This window comes from Aplysia californica, unplaced genomic scaffold (assembly GCF_000002075.1).
Source record: "Aplysia californica isolate F4 #8 unplaced genomic scaffold, AplCal3.0 scaffold00124, whole genome shotgun sequence".
NCBI lineage: Eukaryota > Metazoa > Mollusca > Gastropoda > Aplysiida > Aplysiidae > Aplysia > Aplysia californica.
Window position 1 is genome coordinate 1,078,910 of NW_004797394.1, and position 25,735 is coordinate 1,104,644.

Here is a 25,735-nt window from a genome sequence, read left to right on the forward strand (position 1 = left end):
CCTGACATTGGTGAGGGGGCTCGGTGCGTCAGAAAAGCTGTAGAGAGGAAGAGTCCGAAACAGCGATGCATTCTCTCCTGATGATCTCCATGCTAGAGTCCGGGATACGGAGCGTTCAGCTGTGAGCAGTGCATACGGCTGTTTAGACTACGCACTACGCATCCACAGTTTTAATCATTATTGAGGTAGGTTTCCGACCTTGCCTGTCAGGGCCAATCAGAGTCAAGAGAGATACAGTGGAACTCGGATTCAAGGAGGTAGCCGGGACTGATCTAAAATCTCGTTGAATCCGAGGGTTCGTTTATAGCAAACATAGGGTTTTGTGTAGATAATTACAGGCACTGAGCAAGTAAGGTATAAAGAGAAGTCACAAGTTAGTGCCTGAAATGCCGGCATATCATGAGCTGTGAAAAAAAGACCAATTCGTTCAAATGCACACGCCCGAGTCGTCTCGATTGTTTGCCAAAAATGTGTGTTGCTGTGTAGAGCCTAGCATACGGCAACTCTTGATTCCATAGACCAGCGCACAATTCATTATAGATCTACGTCAAGACTAGCTTATCGTTGTAATAATGATCAGTTGCCGAGGGGGAAAAAAAAGACTGACGCGTTTACTTTGTATCTGCGACGTTCAACGCCCGGACCGCTAGTGCCCCCCCAATCTCCGACACGCACACACAGCCACACGTGTGCAGGCCGCCCATTCGACCCCGACACACGCCAGAGTAGACATGTGCGCGTTTCAACAACGCATGTGTTGGTATGAAAAAAGGCCGCTGATTGGTCGCATGCAATCGGCTAAGTGATGGTTCACGTCGCAGGTGCAATGGATGGTTTCCGGGAACAGATAAAGTTCGTTCTGGGAGAAAAATGAGCGAAGCCGCGTCTGCGGGGGCTGTTCACCTTGGAAGCGTCCTCGTTGTACCCCAGCTCGTTGATTTAAGTGCTCGTTGAATCCGGGTTATTTTGATTGATTTTAAAGAAGAAAAAAAACGGGGAATCTATCTCATATTGTTAAAAACGAGTTCCACTGTACATGATAGTACATCCCAGATATTCGTTTAAGTTAGTTTTCGTAAGGTTTTACGGCGTTTACAGAGAAGTCCAAATGGGGAATCAGGCTTACTCTGCTCACCCCTTTTGCCCCAACAGCGCAAAATCTGTTTCAACTATCAAGGCATCCCCGAAATAGCAGATCACAAGAGAGTGACAAACTTACAAAAGAAGTAGAGGGAAATGACGATAGATCTAGTAAGGATGAGGAAAGGAAAAGCAGCAGTTACCCCTATGTTGTTCCGGCACAGTATGAGTATGACATTGATGAATCAGCCCATTTACAATTCTTCTGTGGGAATGGCCTGAAGACACTTCAGTCAGTAGCACTGCCCTGGTGGGGATCCCAGATATTCAATAAAAATGTCTCCCTATTCAGGTCTCCTGTGTGCGGCAACAGCCAAGTGCCTAGCTTTACTACTTACACCATAAACGCTGCTATCACAGATCATACTACCCCACTCACAGAAAAATGTGAAATAGTGGAGGAACTTGGTGACATTTCTTTGGCTTGGCAGAATCTATACTTTCACAGTGTCTCAAGACACAAAATGCTGACAACTAGCACATTTTAAAAATCAGCTTGAAAGCAAAAGGTCTCCTCAGAAGCAACCTTCCATGAGGAAAAGAGCTTGATTAGAAAATGTCAGTACAGCACACAATTAGAAGACCAAACACTTCAGAAGTCTTCATTCAGTATTGGTACACAGTCACAATTTAGATCTTTAAGTAAGTAGGGGGCAGGCAAATGTCATATGTAGCAAGCAGGACCTGAGACTAACTGCCTCTGTGAGACAAGAACAAATGCTGTATGATTGCTCTTGACATCACATATTTCCAGCGCCAAGGAGGATGCTTCCATGAACACTTGTAAGAAATTTAGCTGTCTTTTCCATTGGGACAGAAGTGGCTGCTGTGATTTCACTAACATGTAATTATTTTTAAAAAATGACAACTTCACCTATTGTTTTATTCATTCTGAAATTTTATTCATTTCTGTACATGAAAACAGGGGCAATACTTTTTCCCCTTAAAATATCTTAAAAGATACTGTACAAAAAAATACAGGACTACTGAAACCATTGAAAAAATCATTCCCTTCCCATGAAGAACTGTATAATCCCATTACCATTCTTCTTTATCACAGACAGACATCAACCTCGTCTTGTTGTATTAATTGACAATTATTTTCTTCATCATGAGACGCACAAAAAATTATTGGCATTGACTACAAATACCACCTATATTGAGTGGTCAGCAAAATCACCCTGTATTGAGAATCCCATGGAGAATCTGGGACACACTCAAAGTTGAGGCATGTGGTGACCTGCGGATAACCTACACAGGGTGGCCAGGGAAATTTTCTTCCTAAAAATCCTACCACACCAAAAAAAAAAATCCTACCACTATAAGTCAAGCTGTTTCTTGCCATTGTCAGTGTCACAGCTCTCGTCAAAGAAAATCATGTAGAAGGAGCTATTTCGTACACATCTTAGGATAGCCAACAACATCACTGGGGCAATCCCAATTAATGTTCCAGGGTAGCCACGTTTTGAGCAACTAGACTGAAATCTCAGCTATTTTTCAGCCTGAAAACATCTCATGAATGAGAAGACCCGTGTCAATAATTGCTCTAGTTGATCACTATTATATTACTGTTGGTGCTCCTTTCAGTATCTCTCACAACACTTGTTCTGTTCTTGGTAACCTTAAGAATAGATTTGGCACCACACTGGCTGGTTTGGGCTTTCATGTGTTTTTGAGGCACCATGTGAGTGTTCAAAGCTTTTACACCTGAATGACCAATGACAAATACTTGGGAACAAATTTTTTAAATCTAAACTTGCTTTTATCATTTGGATACTCTACCAATCATTCTGAATACTTAGGGTTGGACAATCACTCAGTGTTGATGAAGTAGCACTTTCCCATGATGCTGGATCTAGTCTAGATCTCTCTCTCTAATTATAGTCTACACATATATAGTCACAAAAATCATAAGAAAAATAAGTCTGTTTCTAGTCTGGGTTTCAGAATGCCAAGTGCCGTCAGTCTTCTACTCTCCAAAGACTATCTTGCTGAGTTTTTCCATGGTCAAACGACTATTACCCATGCAATGACACGCCAACCCTTTAGTTCAATAACACAGCTGACAAAGTATGACGGATCCAGATTCCACACAAGTCCTGCACAACACGCGCTATGCAGAAAGCTCTCGTTGCAATCAAAATTCTAAATGCTAAAATTTGTAACCAAGTTTAGTTTTTTCCCCTGGTGTTGCCTTTAACACCCCCCCACCCCACCCCACCCGAGTGTATCTTTTAAAAAAAATTAATAATTTTGCCATCCCGGAGTCCTATACTTCGCAAAGCTCAGACTTAAAATGAACTTTAGTGACCCTAACATTCGCGGTACTCACTTGATGCCCTATCAACATGTGTGTGACATACAAACGTGCAAGTTCAGTGACCGGTCACGACGGCGAGCCCGACAAGACGCTTGTATAACTTTCTTTTCTTTTTACACAAGTGACAAACATTGATTTATTTTCATAGCGACACAGCCTTTGTAATGCACAAACTAATGTTACAACAATGTTGTGTTATCAGACTTTTACCGGCAAATTTCAGGGAGGTAGTGAAAGCGAAAGTAGATCTAGCTTTTCCCGATCGAGCCTCGGCATCACTCGTACACTTCCGCTGGCCACCATAGCCGCCTCTTCGCATGAAACGTACTCTCAGACCAGGAAAAGCTGAATGATCGCGACCGACAAAATGAACTTAGGGACGTTATCGGATTTGGTTTTCAAATATTCAAGAACGTTTATGTATTTTCCCGGGTCTATCCAGAGGCAACTTACAGATTTCCTCAAATTTCCTTTTACTGCCGACGTTTATCCAACCATTTCCGTTGGAACAAAATTTTTCCGACAAAAATCCGACTTAAACAAAAATTTCCGACTTCCCTGGCCACCCTGCTACAAGAACTTTGCCTGGTAATGGTATTGGACGACGAATGGCACAAAATACATTGATTCAATTTTCTTCAAAGCTACAAAAACGTTACAACAAATGGGTAAGCCATCTACAGATGAACTATAGCAAACGGAAACAAATCTAGTATTCAGAAAAGCAGCATTCAGCATTTGCAGGAAACTTTTCATTCGTTTCATATTCCTCCTGCCCTGCTCACCATCTTTTGTGAAACAACAGTTAGTTATGAAATGTCTGTCTGCTCTGTTGTGCCAGTGTCCTCCCCACCACCACAAGGCACTACCATTACCATTAGTCACGAAGTCACGACTGACAAATCAAAAGCACCAGCGCTCTCACGAGCCCAGGTGCAGGGTAATTTTGCATAACCAGAACTTGGCCCACAGCTAAACCAGTCCAGAGACCAGAATAATCACTGAATGCATGCGCTCACACAGCAGAAGATAAAGCTTGCTTTCTTTTTGACTAGGCCCTAAGACATGACACTCATTCCAAACAATTGCATGCTTTGCAATACTGCACTATGCTATCAGAAAAATCAACATTTATTCAATATATATACATGACCATAGGACTCTTGCATGTTATACAATACAGCACTGTTGTGAAGACAAATTCTGAAGGAAAAAAAAAAAAGCCATCTGAACTACATGAACACAAAAATCGCATTCTAAATGTACACCAAATTTTCTGGACATTTTATCACTTCTTTCCACACGTAAGAATTTCACCCAGAAGTACAAAAACACTTTCAACTTTCACAGAAGAACATGACGCGCGGTCCTGTGTCAAGACACCATCTGCTTATCTGTGAGGTTCTTCAGACACACTTTGTCATCCTTCAGCATTTCTTCCCTCTCCAGCTCATCGTCCTCATCATCACTCAGCATGGCCTTGTCATGTGCCGGCTTCTCTTTTATTTCTGCAAAGATCACTTGAAACGGATCCCCTGAGGAAATCACAGGAAAATAATAAAACTCTAGGCCAGCACTGACTTTTCTTTCACTAAAAAAATTAACATAGTTTTACTAAATCAAACAAAAACCATTAACCTAGCATGCACATCAAGCAGATTTTCAGGCCCGAAATATTTACTTTTAATAGATTCTTTGTATTTCAAAACCCACACATTGCAAAAAAATCTGCCATCAGTAGTAAAACATGACCAAAAATTAAATTTAAGTTACCAAAAACAGTGAGAGAGAGAAAGAGAGGGGGAGAGAGAGAGGGGGCATGTGTCAGGTATGACTATGATGATTGTAAGACAATGACTTTTCTATAAGCCGAGGGCAAGAGTGAATGTCAAAGATGTACTTATTGCACATGTGTCACAGAAGAGTTCATTGGTGGATCTAGTAGCCTGCACATTTCAGTAATTCAGTTGCCTGGTATGTGAGGGCACATAACTGGCAGGGCCCTACATTGTTGCCACATGTGTCAGCACACTTCTTCAATTAAGATTACACTACACAACAGCTTGCCAGTGTTCTGAAAAGTTAGGTCTACGTAGAGTAGTGGTAGAGAGGGGACCATGGCGGAGGAAAAGAAGTGGAAAGGCTTCTCCGTCAAAGAAAAGCAGCAGAACTTAGCTTAGCAGGGGTGGATAAAAAATCAATGTTAAGGACTGGTGGGGCACCTGAGGTCTATTTTGGTTATTACAAGGCCTAGAGTGCCCATATTTGCTGTGGGACATTGTGTGCTATTGGGGATTTGAAATCTATATTTCAAAAAGTATATTTTGAATCGGTTGCTATGGAAACGGTGGCCATATTGGATTTTGTATACCTTTTTCAATCCCATTTTATTCCCTTATTTATTAATCGATTAACTTCTAATTTGGTATGCCAACAGTAAAGATATAGGTCTTAAATTTGGCTTGTTGGATTTTTGATATATGCTTTAGTTTTTATTTTATGTCACTTACAATTGGGTTGTTGCAAAAAAAGTGAAAAAAATGGAAAATTCATGCTTTCTAAGCCCATAAATCAAAAACTACTACATTAATCAAAAATTCAACAAGCCAAAATTTAGAACTAGGTGTTGTTAGCATGCTGTTAAAGTTACATTGAAATTGACCAAGAAACAGGGCAGAAAAATGGGATAATGTGTGGAAAAATAGAATTGTGAGAAAACAGCCGATAAAGGTAAAAACTGACTGGAAAACATGTGCTTTTGCAGAAACACTTGGACAAAAAAGACAGCTTTAGGGTGTAGCAAAGCTTACATACGTTTCTGGATATTGTTCAGGAAATGTCCAGGTACTATAATGTGTAATAACCCCAATGTGCATAAATTGGCCCCAAAACAAGATTTCTAGGTGCCCCACCAGCCCTTAATAACCCAAATCTGTAAATCTTAGCGACTGAAACCAAAATACAGATCCTGGCAAATTGGTTTGGTGTTTCACAATGTACAAACAGACACACACATACGCATGTGCACACCCAAACACACTCTCACACATCCTCTCATTACAAGATGATTAAGATGGTAGGAGTTTAATGGGTGATGTATGTGTGTGTGGCATAGAGGGCAAAATTCATATAAAATTTGTACACTTGATATTGCCTCAAATTCGAACATAGTACCCACACAACTCCTGACTTCCTAGAACCTAAAGACATATTTACACAGTTCGGTTTTTTAAAGTCATTAGAGCAACAGCATAAGCCAATGCCCCTATAAACAGGACCTCAATGGTAGAAAATCATGGTTTTCATGGATAGTAGGAAAGGGTTTCCATTACCCTTTTGATTGGTGTAGTAAATAACAAAGGCAGCCAATCTCCGCAAAGAAAAATACATTCACACTTTTTTGTAAGCCTTTTTTTTTTCAACTTGTGTTCCCTCCTCAATCCTAAAGAATTCAAAATTAACGTTAATGCACATAAAAGTAGTTCTTACTAATGTTATTACCAGGTACATAATTTTCAATGTTACTGACAGTCGGTCGAGATAAAAAAAAAAGTGACAATTTTGGAGAAAAAAAAAGTTCTTACTCATTCAAAAAACAAAACAAACAAAAAACAACCCTAAACCTTTTGAGCCCGGACCTCTGATGCTACAATGCCCCTCTGCCTGAGACCATATTACTAAAATTCAAGTGATCCTCAGAATCACATTCTATATCCCACTCATGGTAGTCCTTGTCATTACTAGCACCTAATTCAGAAAGAAAGACCTTCAAATTAATCAGTGACACCCTGTGTAGTAAACATGGTTTCACACATGCATTTTGTCCCTGGCCGGCCGATTTGGGTATAGGGTCTTGCTCACCGCTGAACCTGTGGCTAGGCATACTGGCAGTTTTACATGCCACCGGTAAACTCAAAGGGTTAAAGAGTCAATAGTTCCTATTTTGAGAGAACAAGACTGTTCTAAAGGTGAGATATACCGTAAACTCAAAAGAAGTAACAATCAGAGCATAGAGAAGAGAAAAATAAATGGGAGTGCGTAACATCTTTGCTATTACTTTCTAATATTTCCCAAACATCAAAACAGGATACTGAACTCCTTGAACTTGTAGAAAGAATAAAAAAAGGGAAAAAAGCATCAAGAATATCAATCATACCTGTGCCAGGATCTTTGCGATATTCCAGATGAACATTTTCAAACCCAAAATTTTCCAAACAAGTCATATACTTCACTGGATCTGGACGACCATACTGAAGAAAGCCTTTTTTCTGAAAACAACACAAAAGAAGAATTAATTAATGTCTATATATACATAACTTCCACATAAAATGCTAACTGAGTAGCATTATACAGACATGATCAACACACTGTCAAAAAAAATCATATTTTGGAAACTTTTATAAGGTCTCAGCTTTTTCTTCATGCAGAATCCAACTCGGGACATTTACAATTCCACTGTGCATGAACGAGAAATGTCCCCCCTTTGGGAATGGCCTAAAGACACTACAGTCAGTGGCACTGCCCCAGGGGGATACTCAGGATTTTGAATGACTAAAAAAATCTTGAACTTAATTTTAATTAGTGCACCAGTTTAAGTTAGGCAAGAGCAAAAAAGTGAGCGTTTCTCAGAAGTCACAACCAAAACATATACACCTGAAAAATGCTCTTTATTCAACAACATCTTCATGTCTGACTTGACCTTCACTGATAAAGTTCAAACTGAAGCGATTATGAGCTAAGCCATTTGAACAAGAAAAGCACTGACAATAATAATAATAATGAAAAGAGAATAAACGGACAAATGTACAACAACTTCCTGTCTTTATTACAAATAAGAATACTGATTTGTTTTTAGTAAAGAGAAGCACATTCACACCACAAAGGCCATTAAGAAAGGAGAAAAAGGTACAGTAGTTTCCGTCTAAACGCACGGTGCTCGGGAAGGCTCCTTACGGTGTGTTTATACGGAGCGTGCGTTTACATGAACCTTTGCAAGGGGAGGAAGGTACACAGTCATCTCAATTCCTTATTACTCCAGTGACCTCCCTTGGAGGGAGGGGGTCATTTTGGCAGATAATTTGACGACTCGTGACTGTTTTGTGAAGGATTCCCCAACAGACGTTAAGAATACAAAGGCGTTGAATGGGGGGGAGAAAGACAAACTCAATGTAATGAATATGCACTATAAACGTCGGGAACAGATAGCCTATGAGGAAACTGTTGGTGATAGTCATAGAGACGACGAACCAGCAACGTGGCTTTCCAAGCGACCACCCCCGACCGTAAATTCATGCAGAATCATCCCCATGAAACATTTTCCCTTGTGATTCGTAGAACAAGTACGTTATTAATTCTTCGAGTGCAGCTGATTAGGCTTACTTGGCTAATCTTTAAAATCCTATAGAGGCCTGTCTAGTGTTTTACAGCATTCGCGCGTGTCGCGCATCAGGCCTAGATTTACCTAAACATTACACGCAGTCACTCTCAAACACCAGTCAGAAACCTCTCAAAGATACATTTCAGTTTCCCCCCCAACAGTTAACCGACCAGCCCTAGTTCGAGACCTATGCGTCAGTGGAAAGTAGGGTGTGTAAACGCAGTCCATCACTCTCTTTGTACAGCGTGAGGGGCACTCTCACCAAACATCGGGTATTCTAGTAAATTCTAGGCTTGTCTTATGCAGGCTGTAGTGAAAATTTCCCCCTGCCAAGCTTAACTTGTTGGCGTGTTTCGCGGATCGGAGCGTGCGTTTAGAGGGAGTGACCGTGCGTTTGTACGTCTAAATTATATAGTAAAAAACTTGTCAGATGACGAAAGTGTGCGTTTGAGCGGAGCATGTTTTTGTATGGTGTGCGTTTAGGCGGAGACTACAGTAAGACAGGCAGTCAAATATAATAGACAGAAAGAAAAGAAGTAGGACCTTCCAGTAGCACCATGGGTGCCAGTGAAAATTTTTTCCAGCCCTGAAAACCCAGATCCAAAATTTTCCCAACCCTGAAATTTAAAAAAATATGAAAACTCTTTCTACCTTGCCGTCTGTATGTTGCTCGTTGAACCATTTAGTCGCCTTAAGGAAGTTATGTTGGTGGTCTTAGTTTTTTTTAAAAGGGTCTTGGAGATTGCCTGACTAAGGCAAAAGCATGCACCGGGTTGTTCGACTTTCCTACACCACACAGAAACTTTGACATCGTCGAAAATTTCATCAAACCATTGCCAACGCCACTTATTTTTACACTTTTCTCCAATTTCTCCGTAGAAGCAGGTCTATCTAGAAACTTCATCTACAAAAATCAAACAGAGCTTGCACAGATCTAGAAATCTATTTGAATTTATCGAGATTGACAGACCTGCCACTCTATGAAATCCTGCACAGATCTAGAAATTTATTTGAATTTATCGAGATTGACAGACCTGCCACTCTATGAAATCCAAAAATCAGGATTTCCGAGTAAAAAAAATCAGGATCTGGCGACAAAAATCGGGATCAACGGCAAATCAGTCATAAGGGGTACTGGGGAAAGGGGGGGGGTCTCCTGGTTGCCTTTTATGAGGCAAGTATGCAAGAGAAAACTTTTGCAGGAATAAGTTAACGTTTGGGCCTCTTAATAGAGGGAAAACTGGAAGAAAGCATTACTCGAGTTGAGTTGGATAGTCTGGGGGAGCGCAGGTTGCAGTAAAGCTGAAACTCTCGTAGTCTTGAAAATAGCTGACACATAACTCTAATCATCCATGCAAAAAGCCCATGTTTTCATACACTAACAACGTTTGACTTCCATCGTATATACACTCAAGGCACCACCCCCCCCCCCCGAAAAAAAGATGACGCCAAGGTTGTTCATGTTTTTGTAATTCCTTTACTTTGTCCTCAATTAATACATGACATGTATCACGGCACGCACTTTATGCCCAAGTGTCAAAACAATACCCCCACCCCCCCCCGGCCGTCCACACTGGTTAAGTCCCGAAAAACACCTTGACCAATGCGACCGGTGTGAATGAACTTTGTTGACCCCGACAGCCCCCGACACACGCGCTACTCACACATACGAGGTCATGTCACGAGAAGAGAATGAGCGTTTGAACGTTCCACTGACAGGTCTTGATGACGGGCCCGACTAACCAGAACTCAGATGAAGCTTGCTTTTAAAGCAACAACAGAACAACAAATAGATTATTCTTAGGCCTGTGTCATAATTGTTACAGTAATCAGGACACCATCGGAGAATTCTGAGTTATAAAAGCGAAAGTAGATCTTGAGCGTGTCCATGTCTGAATTCAAAATCGATACTACGTCAGTTTTAGTTGAAGTAACGTGCATGAGTCATCTACTAAATTCGGCATAGATGCTTTAGAAAGTAGCGTTCCAAGTTCCTGCCGATAAAAAATCCAATCAGTGCTTCCTAGCAAAAGAGATTGCAGAACTTTATATATATATTTTTTTCTAAGAATCGGACGCAACAGACGCAACGACTAAAAAATCAGGATACTGGCGATTGAAATCGGGATGCTTGAGATTTGGGGAAAAAAATCGGGATATCCCGATATCGGGATGAGTGGCATGTCTCCGGTAGGCTAGCTTACGACACGACCACTCGCTGGCTTAGCTTTCGTCTCACTGACACTGATCCCGGTTTTCGCGCGAACAGATCTAACTAGTCATCGAAAAAATTGAAGGGATAAAAAAAAAAAAAAGGAAATTGTTCACTCCTTATTTGAGCCATGTAATTTATTTATCCTTTCGATCCCATCACCGGCGTTTCCGGTGATCAGACAGACGAAACAAAATATCGCATCCGGAACTTGCATACATATATATTTAATATATATCACGATACCAGTTTTTTAAAATCCACTGCGCTTGGCCGGACTCTGCCGCTATCGGCCAAATTTTTTTCCCGGCGATTAATTCCCCCCCCCCCCCCTTTTTAAAGATCCGATGCAACCCGGAAAGTGATGCTGTGAAATTTTGTCAGGCCGGATTTCTTGACTGGGCCCGGAGGTCTGGCACCCATGAGTAGCACCCTCCATCCACCAGCAGATGCTTAGAAAGTTAAATGGACAACTACTACTGATCTCGAATACAAAGGAAGCAAAAGAAATTTTCTTTAAAAGCCGAGATAGAAGACGAGTAACCTACAGACATGGAGCAATATAAATGCCTTAAATATAGGCATTCAGACATTAGTCATTATTATCTCTGTGAGACCTACCTGTGTCATTTGCAGCGAGTTCAGATTGAGTGTGGTGACCATGACACTTCCAGGCCGCATGACCCGGTAGATTTCTCTCATCACTGACCGCATATTGGGCCAGAAATAGTAACAATTACAGTGAAATACACGGTGAACAGAGTCAGTGTTGAGAGGGATGTGCGTGGCACTTCCGTGAAACAGCATCACTTTCTTGTCCTTCACGGCCTGAGTAAGTCTTCGTTTTGCTGTGTCCACCATGAAGAAGGAAGTGTCGATACCATAGACTTTGCCGGAGCCACCTGAAGAGAAAAAAAAACAAAAACCCCCCCAGTTAAACACTTGCCAGAATTGACATCCTTCATGGCATCATAATTATTTCAAATTCTTCTTCAGCCAGCCTATGTCACTGTGGTGGGTGGATGCAGGCAAGCCTCTAACTTATCAGCTTAAAACTCAATGCTCAGCTGAGAACAGGCACTTGGCAAAAAGGTCACAGCTAAAGGAATTTAAAACCAAATGTCTTGAAACAAAAGAACCACAAAAACTTGGAATATTTTGATCTCTTGGAAGTTGGACCCCATCCACTGAACTATGAAGAAAGCCCAATTCACTCCAAACTTTTCACTCCGTTGCAAAGACACACATGACTTATTCACTTATGCAACTAAAGGGGCTCCTCAAAATGTATGAGGAACTGCCAACCCATCAGCATGTTTTAATAATCAACAAATAAAAAAAGAGTAATCTAGCTTAAGAATTCGTAACATGGCCATGGACAGTCTTCCCTGGGGTTGCAGCCAAGTATAAATGTAACACAAATAAATGTGACCAAAAAAAAAAAGGTCTTGGCGAGCTCGTAATTGTCGATATTTTTTTTAAAGAAGGGTGGGTGGGTGTGTGAGTGTGAAAGATTTTCTAATCACAGGAGCACATTGTACAATGCATTTCTACCAGAGGAGAACACTTCATGCTTTTTTAATTTGTTTACTCTGCTAAAACAGCACAAAGGCATGTTAGATTATTATTACTCTGATTTCCAAGGCTTTCACCCTACAACATAAGTGATATTTGGAGCCTAGATCTGCTATAGTTTTTGTTATTATTGCAATGACCACTAGTTGGCTTGTTGTCACCATGACGAATACAAAAACTAACAGAAAGGTCAAGCTTCTGAACTTTTCAGCCCTGTGAGCACTATGACTAACTGGGACTGGCCTTTCTTCCATTGTCAATACATACTGATACTGTTACAGAGGAGTAGAAAGTAAGGGAAGATCTAAATACATTGCCATCATTGCTATTGATTACCAAGGTCCTGGTTCTGAGCTCATAGGGTCAGCACTCACTATACTATGACTGACACTCCCTTTATGCACTGCAGAGCTGACGCAAGAGCAAATAACAGTGCTTGCACCTCCCCCTCTCAGTGCACATTACAAATAAAAACCCCTGCTTCAAACCGATCACCTGACCTGCAGTCTTAAAAACAAACACGTTTATTGCTTTAGGTCATTATCAGTTTCGTTACGCTTGTATCACGAAGGTAGTTTTGCTCCTCAATGGAGGAAATTCTGGCTAACCCCGACAATCGAAACAAACCAAAGCAGTGCTGCAAATAGGGAAAGCTTATAAAGCAGAGAGGGTTGACTTTGTATCAATAGCAAATTTCGCATGATAGCGCCAGTGGTTACTGCAGCAACTAAAGGGTGCTTTTGCAACACTTTATGAATATGTTGAAATTTGTAGTTTGACCTAGGCCCATTACAAAATTAGAATTTTAAATTTTATAATTGCATTTTTAAATCATGAAATGTATGCTCTAAGATACATAAATATAATGCATATATAAAGAAAAAACATATCACAGAAACTAAAAATCATCATTTGACTGGTGAAATTTAATTTTCACTTGTCAAGTGAGGAAAATCCTGATTGTGCATAACTACACACCATGCCATGCACACCAGCTGAAGTTTCAAATGAGATCTGTTTTTTTTTTTTACACATTAACGTTCTCTCAATGAGCATCACAGACAACGTAAACATGCAGGAACTTTTTAACACCTTGTCACAATAATGTTCATTTAATTCCTGGTTTTGGACTTGGGCGTAACTAACGTTTTTCTGAGGGCAAAGTGACTACAAAAGCTTTGTGAACAGATAATGTTAAAGTTAGTCAGCTGTGCGCGACGTAGAGACGCAAACTGTTGGGCTCTGTTTTTCTTTCATTATTAATCCTATACTCTGAGAGGGTGGAGATGGGTTGGGGTACCCGAATGGCAAACAAATTTTCAAAAATAAAAATCATGGGTGATAAGATCGTATTTCCAAATTGAAATGATGGGCACCCCTGCTACTGGTATCAAAACAGCACAATTACGCCTGACTCACCTTTCACTACATTGTATGCAGACTCGAGGCCAACACCGGGACCAAATCCTATCTCCAGAACATTGTGATCTGGTTTCATGTCGCATAGGATCACTGCATTCTTTTCTAAGAAGCTATTTTTTTTCACCATCGCCCTCTGAAAAGAAAACATGAAAATCATAAAGATCATATGCAATTGAAACCCACAGAGCAATGATGTATCCTGTTTTTAAATGGACATATAAAGCAACGGTGTTGAGCCAGCCCCCACCAAATGTGCAGGTGGAAAAATGTTTCCTCAATTTCATTATTTTGTCAAGCGTCTGATTTCACCACGACGCCACATAAAAAAACCCCCAAAACATTTCAAAATCTAGAAATGTCCAGATTGTAATGAAATATAGGGCAAAAGTGCAGGATGTTCTAGAAGCCACCACTCTCTGTATATGTAACATTTTGGGTTGCTGTTAAAATTCCTGCCTTGTACTGGATAAAATGGTTTTTATTTGAAAAGTGTTTAAGCTTTATTGAATATAATAATTTTTATTTTCGGGCCCCGGGATATTTCGACCCCCAAAAGGGGGGGGGGGGGGGGGGGGCTTCACACACAGGGAGGGGTATGCATGCCTGCCCCAGGATGTAAAAAAAAAAAAGAAGGATTTTAGGTGTTTCAGGATGCCCCTCAGTTTTTGCTAATAACTTTATGTTTTTCAAAATTATGTTTGAATTTTTTTCTTCAAAATAATTGATTTGCAAGGACAAAGGAACTGTGGGACTTAACAACATCTGCAGAAGTTTTCATTGAGGTATGTTCTCTTGACTTTAAATATCAAATATAAACCTAAATATACAGCAGAATTTGAATGTAACTAACATTAAGTTTAAGATTTATATTATTGACTGAGTAAGTGACAGTCTTACTGCGCTACCATGCCTTACTCACTCAACTTAAACTTACTATAGTGTAAACATACCACTATAATATGAATACAGTGTGAGTAGGCTAAATATTTTACTTTCACTCTTGCACAGTTGTACCGCTGTATTTTTTGCTGCAGATCACACAAATGGTCACTACAACTTCCAAATCAACCATTTTCAAGAAAATTTCAAACCTTCTAATTGCAAAACATTATTGGGTAAAACAAGGGGGTATCATGCCCCTATTATAACTGCACGGTGTGACTATTCGCACACGAACACGATCCTTTGGAACCCCCCCCAGTCATTTTTGGAAGAGATTGGTTTTCAGCACCACCAAAGGCGATCGCGCATTTCCCGGTCACAGCAATTTTAACTCACTGAGCACCACGCCCCGATTTGCCTCTAAGCCCCAGAGGACTACCAATTTCCCCAACTTTTTTTAAATTCATAAAAAAATTGAAATGAAAAGTTATTTCTTTGAAATTTTCTGTGCTATTTAATAAGATATGGGTTCAACAGACACAATAAACACATTGTGTGAAGAATGAACAACAACAAAATGTATGGGACAGAAAGTTGGGACAAATTTGCCCCAGAAAATTTTTTTGGGAAAAAAAAGGAAGTGATGTGATAAAGCAGAAATCTAATAAACTTACACAAAATGGTTGTGGCAGCATGTGTGTGTACAGTGAAGTAGCATAAAAATGTAAGTGATAATTAATTTTGAAAAAGGAAAAAAACCCCCATCTAGATCTAGATCTTCCACGGTGACAGGCTGGGAAGTGTTTTTATTGTCAGTGTTGCTAGTGCTAGGACTAGATCTACATCTGTCAATAGATGTCCCAGGTCTGAGTACACTATATCTTTTCCACTCTGAGTTTGAGAGCTGATTTGAACTAGAGTTTAGTACTGGGGCTAGATCTAGATCTATCATCATCCCCAGCCGGACCAGGCTGCGTACTCGTTGACGAGTCAGATTCACGATCGAGAGACGATGTTGGTCTAGATCTAGCTAGCTAATGTCATTTTTTCAGTCATCTTCATCACTGCTAGGCGAATTCCTGATACTTCACTATCACTTAAATCTTCACCAAAATTATCGAGAGTTTCAATAAACTCCGACACAACTCGCCGTGCCGTGCTTCGCGCACGAGAAACAACAACGAATTTCTGGGTCAAGAATCGATTCCAGAAACGATTCCTGCGATTATTGCTTCTGAGAAAAAGAGCCGATCCCTTTTTCGTAAACTAACGATTCTCAATTACTCTATTTTCATCTTATTTTTTTCTTCAAAGAATGCATTTTTGAAAAAAAAAAATGTTTGTGGTTTGCTATGTTCTGAAATCGAGGTTATCCTGAATCTTGAAGACTTAAGAAAGAGTAGTCGGGATGCAGAGTCATTGTCAAAGATTATATCGATCTAGTACACAGTGTCTAAACTTATTCGTTGCTTTCGCCTTTTTCTCATTCATCTGTTGTTGTTTTTAAATCATAATAATATTCCCTTTTCTTTCAATTCAAAATCTAAAACTGTAACGTCTGCCCATGAGGCTCTATATTATAGACTTTCATTTCTCGGTGTAGGTCAGTGTTGGTCTCTGACTTCATATTGTAGAGATTGGGTGGGGTAGTGCCTGGGGTAGCGCCCTCCCACCCCAAGTAATCAAAGGGATCGGACTAATCGTTACTCGCCAGATGTAATTGCTGGGGTCGGAGTAACTGCTACTCGCCGGAAGTAGTCATAGGTATCGAGACTCGGCGGAAATAATTGCTGGGGTCTGAGTAATTGCTACTTGCTGGAAATAATTGCAGGAAGAAATCATAGAGCCACTTGAAGAAATCACATCACTGGCTATAAAGAAAGTAATTGGGTTCGGTGCCGATTCCTATGATTCCTAGCCTTTAATATTCTGGAATCTACGGTTACCGAAAAAAAAACAGGAATCGCCCACCTCTACTGCGCGGAAGTTCCTTACTTTCAGTTGTTCAGTCCGTTGGACAAATAACTCGTTTATTCGCACTAAAAGTGGTGAATATACACAAACCACACAGAACAGAGAACTAGCATGTCGATATCCTGTTTAAACCACTGGGGCTATTTGCAAGCATTTTATAGTCAATTATAGTTGAACCCGCGTACGCTGCGGTCGCTGTCCCCGACGCAAATTTTACCAGACTGCGTATGCTGCGGGAGCGGTGCTCAGTGAGTAAAGCAAACTGCAAAGATGCATTGGTCCAAAAAAGAGAAGCACGTTATTCTCAAATATGAGAAAAAGACCCACAATGTACTTCATGCTGGAGTAGAAGGCCACACGAGTCCGAATATACACGAGAGCTTTTAAACAACACGTAGTCGTGTCCCAATAGATGCAGCCTAAGCCCTGTGCTTACAGTAGAAACGCACCCCCCCCCCCCCCCGGAAATGAAAGGGTTTTTAACTTTATAATCCATCGGGGGGGGGACCTGATAACTGCAAGTACTGAAATCATGCTCAGCATGCAAATTTACACTAATATTAACCCTGGTCTTGCGGGAGCTGGGTTTTTGTTCCCCGATAAGCCTATTTCGGCACATCGCCTTCGCTCCGGTATTATGTCAGTCCGGCCCTGGCTCAGTGCACGCTCGCTGAGCATCATCCACATGATGAAAAGTTCTCGTTTCCCTCAGCTCAAGTGTGTGTGTGTCAGTCTGCTTGAGTTTGTGTGCGTTTGTGGCCTACTTCTAGAACCGCCTGCGTTGGTCAGTAGCCGAGGCAAAGAAGGTCTACGTCTCTTTCAATACACGCCAAGTTGGTAGCTCAAGAGCAGATGTTCATCCAATGAAATTAAATCAAATTGACCTACTCAGAATGAGGTGCTTCAAAGTAAGGATAGCCATGAAACAAGACTTCCAACAAAATCTTCCACTTTCAAAAGAGCTTGATTTTATGATATTACCAATACTACCTGATAAAAATAAGCTTAGTTTTCAATACCATTGTGCTGGTATAAAGAACAATTCGAGAGCAAAACACGAGCTCCAGATCAAAACAAACAAGCGCATCTAAAAAGGTATTCGAATGGGCGTAACTAGATCTATCTACTCTCATAATGCTGTATCAGCTTACGGAGTGTCTACGCACACAGTAACCGGGCACCTAGTCTCACCTAGTATCAGTATCTACGTAGTGCCCGGTTACCGTGTACGTAGACACTCCCATCAGCTTATGAGAGGGGGTTATGCATGATATGTTCACAACATTTTACTTTATAAATAGAAAGCTATAAAAGTTAGAGCCTCATTTTTATCATCGATTAACATACCCCCTTAGTATTCACGGCGAAAACACACGTTTGTCGTTTCCAGTGCCGCTCGCTGTAGCCTTCACTTCACCACAACAACAGTACATGTTGAGTGACTCCGGCGGCTCACCCAAATGTCTGACGGAATAGGTTGCTGATACGATTCGCATCCCAGCACAAGACGCAGGATGACTAGAGTTAAAATGAATCTCAAAACTTGATCTAGTTTCGAGGCTAGCCTAGATCTAGATCTAAATGAAGATTGCGGACGTCTTTTCGATGAACGATCGTTTTTCCTCCCTTTTGGAGTTGAAGGAATCACAATTTGAAGAAAAGAACAATCATAATTACAATCGAGCTGTCACCCTCTCTCTCTCTCTTTCTCTCTCCTCTGTCTCTGTGTATCGTTCGCTTTCTCTTTTGGCAAGCACTATTTGCAACGCCGCGTTCTGAATAGCTCCCGTGCTATTTGAAACGCCAGTACTAGAATCTAGATCTAGATCTAGTAGCCATCGTTTCTACATGATAATATTGTAGTTCTGCCTGAATTGTGGAAGCTTTCTTCTCAGTTTTTTGATAACGAAGTGACTATTTCTCCGAACGTTCGGAGAAATAGTGCCGATCTTTATTTCTCCGAACGGTTTCCAGCTTCCGGTCTCGTGATTTTTTGCCTAGCCTGTTTATTGCTAGAGTTCAGCGCCAACTTTCATTCTGCCTCTGGTCTGGGAACGAACACCGCATGGCATGGCAAGCCCGCCTACAGACAACCTTCAGTAACACCCACCACATACCCACCACCATCATGCACATGTACACACACAAACGTATACACACACTAACTAAACATGATTGGTGGGCAACTTTTTGAACGTATGACGAGCTGAGCTGTGGATGGAGAGACAGTGTGAGTGACTGAGCAGGTGAAAGGAAGAATGTACGAGTGTATCACAGGCGACAGCAACTACAACTACAAGGCGACGACACCGACACCCCCCCTGGCCTGGTCAGCAGCGCACGAACGAAAGGAATGCGGCTACGGCAGGTTTTTGCTAATATTATTGTCCATGGTTCGCAGGGTGCAAGGGAATGAGTGAGATTTTCTTTGTGTGTGCCTGGAGTGAGGGGGTGGGGTGTGAAAGTCATGCGGACGGGGATGAGCCGCGGGAGAGAACACGGGAATTGAATGAATGAGTGAAAGAGAGGAACGACTCATGAGCCCTGGAGTGAATGGATCCTGTGTTTCTATTTTTGTATACTTTGAACTGTTACTGAATAAAGGCTGAAATAAAGCCCGAAAAAACAAACACACACACGCTCCTCACTCTCCACTTACACACTTACTACCACACACAGACACATGCACACACACACACACACACACACATGCACACACACACACACACACACACAGGAGCAAATTTTTAGGTCTATATATATTTCAGTTTTCAAGAGCTAGTCTAGAGATTTTTAGATGAGTGTAAAAACGTGAAAAAGAAAGGTTTCACGACCGAATGAAATCAAAATTAGAACAGCCCATAAACAACCACAAAAATTAACAAAAATAAGGGCGTGAGTCCACCTGTCCGAAGAAGATTGGCTGTTTTAACCCTAAATGTGTGCAATTTTAAAACAAAGTACATGATATTACATGTAAATTATGGAATCACACACATTAAGGGGCCTGCCAGAGTCAGTCACAGCGCCGAATCAGCGGTCGTTTAGTTTCGCCAGGCCGTACGCCGCTAGGTCAGCGTGACCGGGGTCAGCTGCCGGTCAGTCTACCTGCGCTCACTCCACGCGCGGAGTTACATACCACGGCAATTTTACACAGTTTTGTTTCAACGCTCACGAATGAAAGCAGGGTTATCAATATATACACAGTGTTCCATCTTTGAGCTTCTTCTTTCAATGTACAGTTTGTGAAAACGCAACAAAGATATCTTGTATAGTTTTGTAACTGCATGCGATCAAATACAGCCGTCTTATATGTGGTAATTAATGTAATATACACCGAATTAAAAGTTATGTAACAACCAAAGGGCTCGAATAAATTCACTAAAACTGGCTCAGAATAAAGACAAATAATGTGGGTATCTACTCACCAAAGGACATCATCGTTGGAAGATCAATAATCCATATTTTTGCTATTTCGTTCAAAAGTCAAATTCGTCGGGCTTGTGATTAAATTCACATCACAGTATCTTTCATTAATGAAACAGTTGTGATGTTGAGCTGCTCCCTTTTTGTCCCCACCATGTTGTGCCATGAACGCAGCATGGTCTGTGTGTAACATGTGCAGATCTCTTTGCTGATAAGTTTCAGGAAAAACATAGTGTTTGGCTTTAGGTATCAAGCACCACAGGCATGGGTGCGTTCCTTGTGGACCCGACAGACCATACATTTTGCACATGAAATCATAATCTCCATTGACAAAGATTTTCAGCCTTTTCCCCCTCCATGTATGTGCCGGTAATGATGCGATGTCATCTCCTAAACCCCCAGCTAAAAACCTAACTATGTTTTCATGTGTGTCTTTTACTGCGGCTGTAGCAATGACGATTGTGTTTTGTTTAGCATTGGGTTTGTATGTATTGACTGTCTGAAGTGTCATTTTGAACGAGTTTTTGCCATGGTCCCCCCCCAATTTTGATCCACACTTCCTCTTGTGGTATTGTGTCAGGCCACACAAGGAGGTCATTCTCAACATACTCATCTAACAGGCTATCAACAAATGAGGATAAATTCTTAATGCGGTCGTACGGGACACCCTGTTCTTTTCCCTGGTTGTCAAGAAACATTCTGTGCTCAACTTCTACAGAGTCTGACACAACTTCTTTTGATAATTTCCTAACGGAATGTTCATTAGCCAAGTGTACCCCTACTTGCTTTAAAGCTTTCCCATAATACCTACCCTGCCTACCGCTAAATCCCGCTGTCTCTTTCATAATCAAAGTTTGTTGAGGGGTTAATCTAATCCTACTCTGAGCCCCAGCTTTGTTGAAAACCCCTTGCCTCCTTTTTCCTGGCATTTTCTTCAATTCAGAGGCAAACTGAATGTCTTCAGCTGACATCGATGGTCCAGCAACATTTGCTCTCGTACCTTCTAGCAATCGCGACCGTCTTCTCTTTGTGGGACTAGCTGCTTCAGAAGAATCTTTTCTTGGAATAATTAATCTTTTTACAGCAATTGGCTGTCCCCCTGTTTTGAATGTGACTACATTTTGTGGATTTTTAGTAGTGAAAAGTTTTCTTTTAAACAAATGTGTGCTGACATCATCCTCCCTCTTACTGAGAGGTGCATCTAGAGGTTGGCTGAGTGAGTGAGCTAACGTGTCTGACTTATCTAAAGTTTTGAAAAGTGGGGATGTTGTGCTGTCTTGGTGAACCTTATCTGTTTGTAGGCACATTGGAGAAGTGCCAATGTCTTTCAACTCTGGTTTTGAAGGTCTTAGTGGTGTTGATGTTGCAAGAGGGATTGAAATACATGTAATTTCATTCTGTTCTGCACTTTGTGTTTGTGAGGGAAAAACAGTGTTTATGTGGGAAGAATGTGGTGTGTTTGAACTAGAGGGTCTGGTTGTTGGGTCATCATATGTGGAGGTTGTTTGACTGGGTGTGACAGGGCTGTGTTGTGAGTGGAGGCTAGGGCTGGTGCTGGGAGAGTCACCAGCAACTGTTGCGGCGGGCACCTTTGCTGGTTTCAGGCAGCCATCTGACAAATTGACACGATGACGGCAAACACTGCAATCTTTTATCGTAGTTTGATTCTCGAATGTACACCATATGTGTTGACTGTTTCTGACCAGATCTCGCGCTTTTTTAAGGGTGGATGGAGTGGTATTCTTCTTAGTATCATATATCCTCATGTGGCATTTGTGGCAAATAAACTTCGAATATTTGTCATCTGTGTCTTCTCTAATGTCAATTTCATAAATTAATAAAATATCAGTTTGCAGTGAGTCACATGTCCTAGCCTTTCTTTTTTGCCTCTGTTGTACTTTAGTCACGTTCTTACACCCGCAAATGCGACAAAGTTCATTCAGAGAGGAGGAATGTATCTTGTGTGTGTGTGTTCCATTTGGAGATTTCAGTAAAACTGCTATACATGAATCACGGGCAAATGGATTCTACCTAATATCGTAACATGGCTCAATCAACAAAAATGAAATTTATACACAATAAGCACAAATATGTCTGCCTTTCATAGAAACAACAATCTATGAAATTAACGGAGAACTGTTGAACTTAAAACAGTATAGAATCCAGAATACACAGTTGCATGGGACAAATAACAATCACTGGCTGAGAATCAGATGTAAACGACTTAATATTGCAATAACTATTCTTCAAACGATGATGAAAATTACACACATAAAGCACAAATATGTCATCAGTGCATGTACCAAAATTTGTTGAGATTGATCGAGCACTTTTGAAATTAGAAGTGAATAAAGTGCAGCACACACAGATTAAATTCGATGAAATTCAGAATATTTTGCACACACTGTAACATTGGCAAATATCGCCACATTAAGATCGGGTTTTCGTAGAGTGAGAGAGAGAATCTTGGTCTTTTCTTTTTGTATGGAATATTTCGTGGTTAGAGTGAGGATACTGCCGCTAATTAGTGTCAAACATGTCGATTACGCCATGACCTGCCCGCCTGTAGCTGATGCGCAACGGAGCGGCCAGTGACCCCCGCGTAACCCGGCACGGAGCGGTTCCGACGGTGATTTAATGACTTCCAGATGTCGCTGGCCTGGGAAACTAAGAGGCACGATTTCGGCCAGTTTTCGGCGCTGTGCAGTACACGTAGATCTAATCGGGTTTGGTGGAACGAACGCTCTAACATAACACATTTAAATCTGTATACATGTATATGTATTTAGAATCTAATGAAAGTAGGAACATAAAATTAAATGATGTTACACTATACAACATCCGCACCCCCCCCCTCCCTCCCTTTTACCCCAACAAAAAAAACTGATAAAAAAACAACACATCAGAACAATAACAAGAAAGAAAAAAATACACACTAACAAAATAAAACACCACAAAGAGGGAAAAAATAAAAGTAACTGTAACATATTCAACAAATCAACGTGGTGACAACAAGTGAAGCTATGTGAACTTTCTTTCAAAAGTAAAGAGGTTCGGTTTCTTTCATTTTTTTTTTTTTTTAAATTTGACTTTTATTCCCCGATTCGGGGACCAAAAAATGTCCAAAATCGAGCCACAATTGATTGGTCGCGGCCGCGACAAACGCAGATGCTAGTTCTATGTGTCGTTATCAATAACCCTCCGTAGATCTAGATAGCACCCGAGTGAACACAACACATTCATTAGGTTTAGGAGCAGCACCCTTCATAGGCAACACGTCATACAATATGTAGCGAAAAACTGCTTGGAACTGTAGCATTTCTATAAACAAATATTTACTGCGGACATTTTTTGGACCGATTGAACCATATTGTATACAAACAATCTTTGGTAGGCCTATACTATAATTATAGATCTATATAATATCCGAAATTTGCGGGAAAGGATGTGATTTCAGAGTGTTCGGAGAAATAGTGCCCAGCTTTACTTTCCCGAACGTTCGGAGAAATAGTGCCGGCCTTTTGATAAACCTCCTAGGATTTGACTTGACTCCCTTTTCTATGACGTTGTCTTATTCCGATCAACATGGGTAGGTCTAGATCTAGAAAAATCTAGATCTATCGAATTAGATCTCACAATTGTTTCTGACATTGATTGTTTGTACAAAAGTAGACGTCTTGTTCATCTCTCATAATCATGATCATTTGAGTTAGAGTTTGAGCAAGTTTAAGTCGAAAGACGCTTGGATAACAATACAATAACAAGACGGTGCAACTCGAACTTTAAGTTAGGCCTAGAGAACGTATACAAGCTGTCTACTGTCTACGTTCTCTACTCTAAGTCTAATATTCAGTGCTTCCGGTCCTGGAAGGTTTTCTTTTTCCTTCTCCTGAGCTTAAAATAAAATTAAAAAATTAGACTCACAGACCAAGGAAAGCCACTACGGAACTTTAACCAGGCCTAAATTGGTAAAAAGGAAAAGTATAGATAGGCTATACTAAGGCCAAGGCCTACTTTGTACAGAGCTCCTCTTGGGGACAAAACCAGAATGTGCATGCTCCATCACTACATAAAAAAACCCTACAAATCAACAAGTCTAACAAGATATAATTATGAGAACAATTTGTTGGTCAGTCAAGAAGAGGACAACAAAAAAAAACAACAAAAAAAACCCCGTCCAGGACCGGGATCGAACCCGCGCTAAAAAAATAATGGTTTGACTTCAAGCGCAGACGCGCTGTCACTTCGGCCATCAGAACTTCCGATAACGAAGTGCAGATTTAAGCTTGATATTTTACACACGGCGACTGCGTTTTATTTAGCACTGGCGCTAATCGCAACGCGACGTTTTAGTTTTATTTAGCACTGGCGCTAATCGCAATGCGGCATTGCAAATAGGCACTTCCTTCTCTTTTTCTTTGTTTATCTCTGTCTTTCTTTCTCCCCACCTATTTTCCATTCTATCTTATAGGCCTATATAATATATAATATCTTTCTCTCGTTCCCTCCTGCATGCCAACTAGGCTTGGTGGGCATGTACATTCTGCTAGCATTTCCCCCTGCTCTCTCTCTCTCACACACACAGATACACACACACTACCGGGTCTGGACGCTGAAACTTTCCGAAATCACAAGAGAGTTCCCCTACCGGGTCTTGTATATATATATTTTGTTTGTGACTTTGTTCCCAGCCCCGGTTACCGGGTCTGTACACTTTGATTTTACTTTCTTCCCTTTTGATTATTTAACTTACCACAGTGAACCAGCCAACTGGTCCCTTCTGAGGAAGCCTCAAATTGCGTGCAACTTGGTCCGCGAACCATAACTTCAATCTTTGAGCCATTCTTCCAACAATACAAACGGTGGAGTGGAGACAAAATTCGAAGTTACATCACGTCGTAGTGTAGTAGTAGATCTACTCCATCATTATCTCTGTCAATACCACCCAGTTTCAATAGAATCTAGATCTAAATTTCTAGATCTAGTTCAACAGACACGAAACTCGAAAGTTTTAGTTCAGCCCTAGATCTAGATCTAGATTCTAGTCTAGTAGAACGTGTGTTTGACGGCACTGCACTGTTTGAGGTTCAGAATTGTGAATTGAGTATTGAGGCAAGAGGCGCAGAGAGAGGAAGTAGGAGGAAGACGTCAAACAAAAAACTTAGGCTTACTCGATACCATTGAAAAATCTATCGATACAAACATCGACAAGTCAATTTCAAATCAGATATTAGATACCTATTCCATAGCAAAGAGTACTGGGCCTATCTTTTTCCATAGTAAATGCCTATAGGCCCAGGAATAATAGATCTAGACCTAAGTCCACATTCAAGTGCAAAAATTCCTCCCTTTTCTTATCCAGGGGCTAGATCTGAAACAGACACTGGCAATCATGGTTCGCCACTCA

The 25,735-nt window shown here is 40.9% G+C and overlaps 1 protein-coding gene across 1 annotated transcript; it reads right to left on the minus strand.

Annotated features, from left to right (window-relative positions):
* Positions 1–2,017: 2,017 nt before the first annotated feature.
* Positions 2,018–25,487, minus strand: LOC101846644 (uncharacterized methyltransferase YdaC). Its single transcript, XM_005096247.3, has 5 exons — positions 25,082–25,487; positions 14,044–14,179; positions 11,671–11,951; positions 7,617–7,728; positions 2,018–4,995 (listed from the first exon to the last, which is right to left on the minus strand). The coding sequence occupies exons 1-5, from the start codon at positions 25,169–25,171 to the stop codon at positions 4,835–4,837; spliced, it is 780 nt and encodes a 259-aa protein (XP_005096304.1). The 5' UTR covers positions 25,172–25,487; the 3' UTR covers positions 2,018–4,834.
* Between the last annotated feature and the right edge of the window lie 248 nt (positions 25,488–25,735).

Bases quoted from the DNA above. Each gene is read 5' to 3' on its own strand.
- LOC101846644 (XM_005096247.3), bottom strand. From the start codon at position 25,171: ATGGCTCAAAGATTGAAGTTATGGTTCGCGGACCAAGTTGCACGCAAT. The intron at 11,952-14,043 runs GTGAGTCAGGCG...TTTTCTCTTCAG, and splicing joins TGCATACAATGTAGTGAAAG to GTGGCTCCGGCAAAGTCTAT. The intron at 4,996-7,616 runs GTATGATTGATA...TGATTTCCTCAG, and splicing joins TCGCAAAGATCCTGGCACAG to GGGATCCGTTTCAAGTGATC.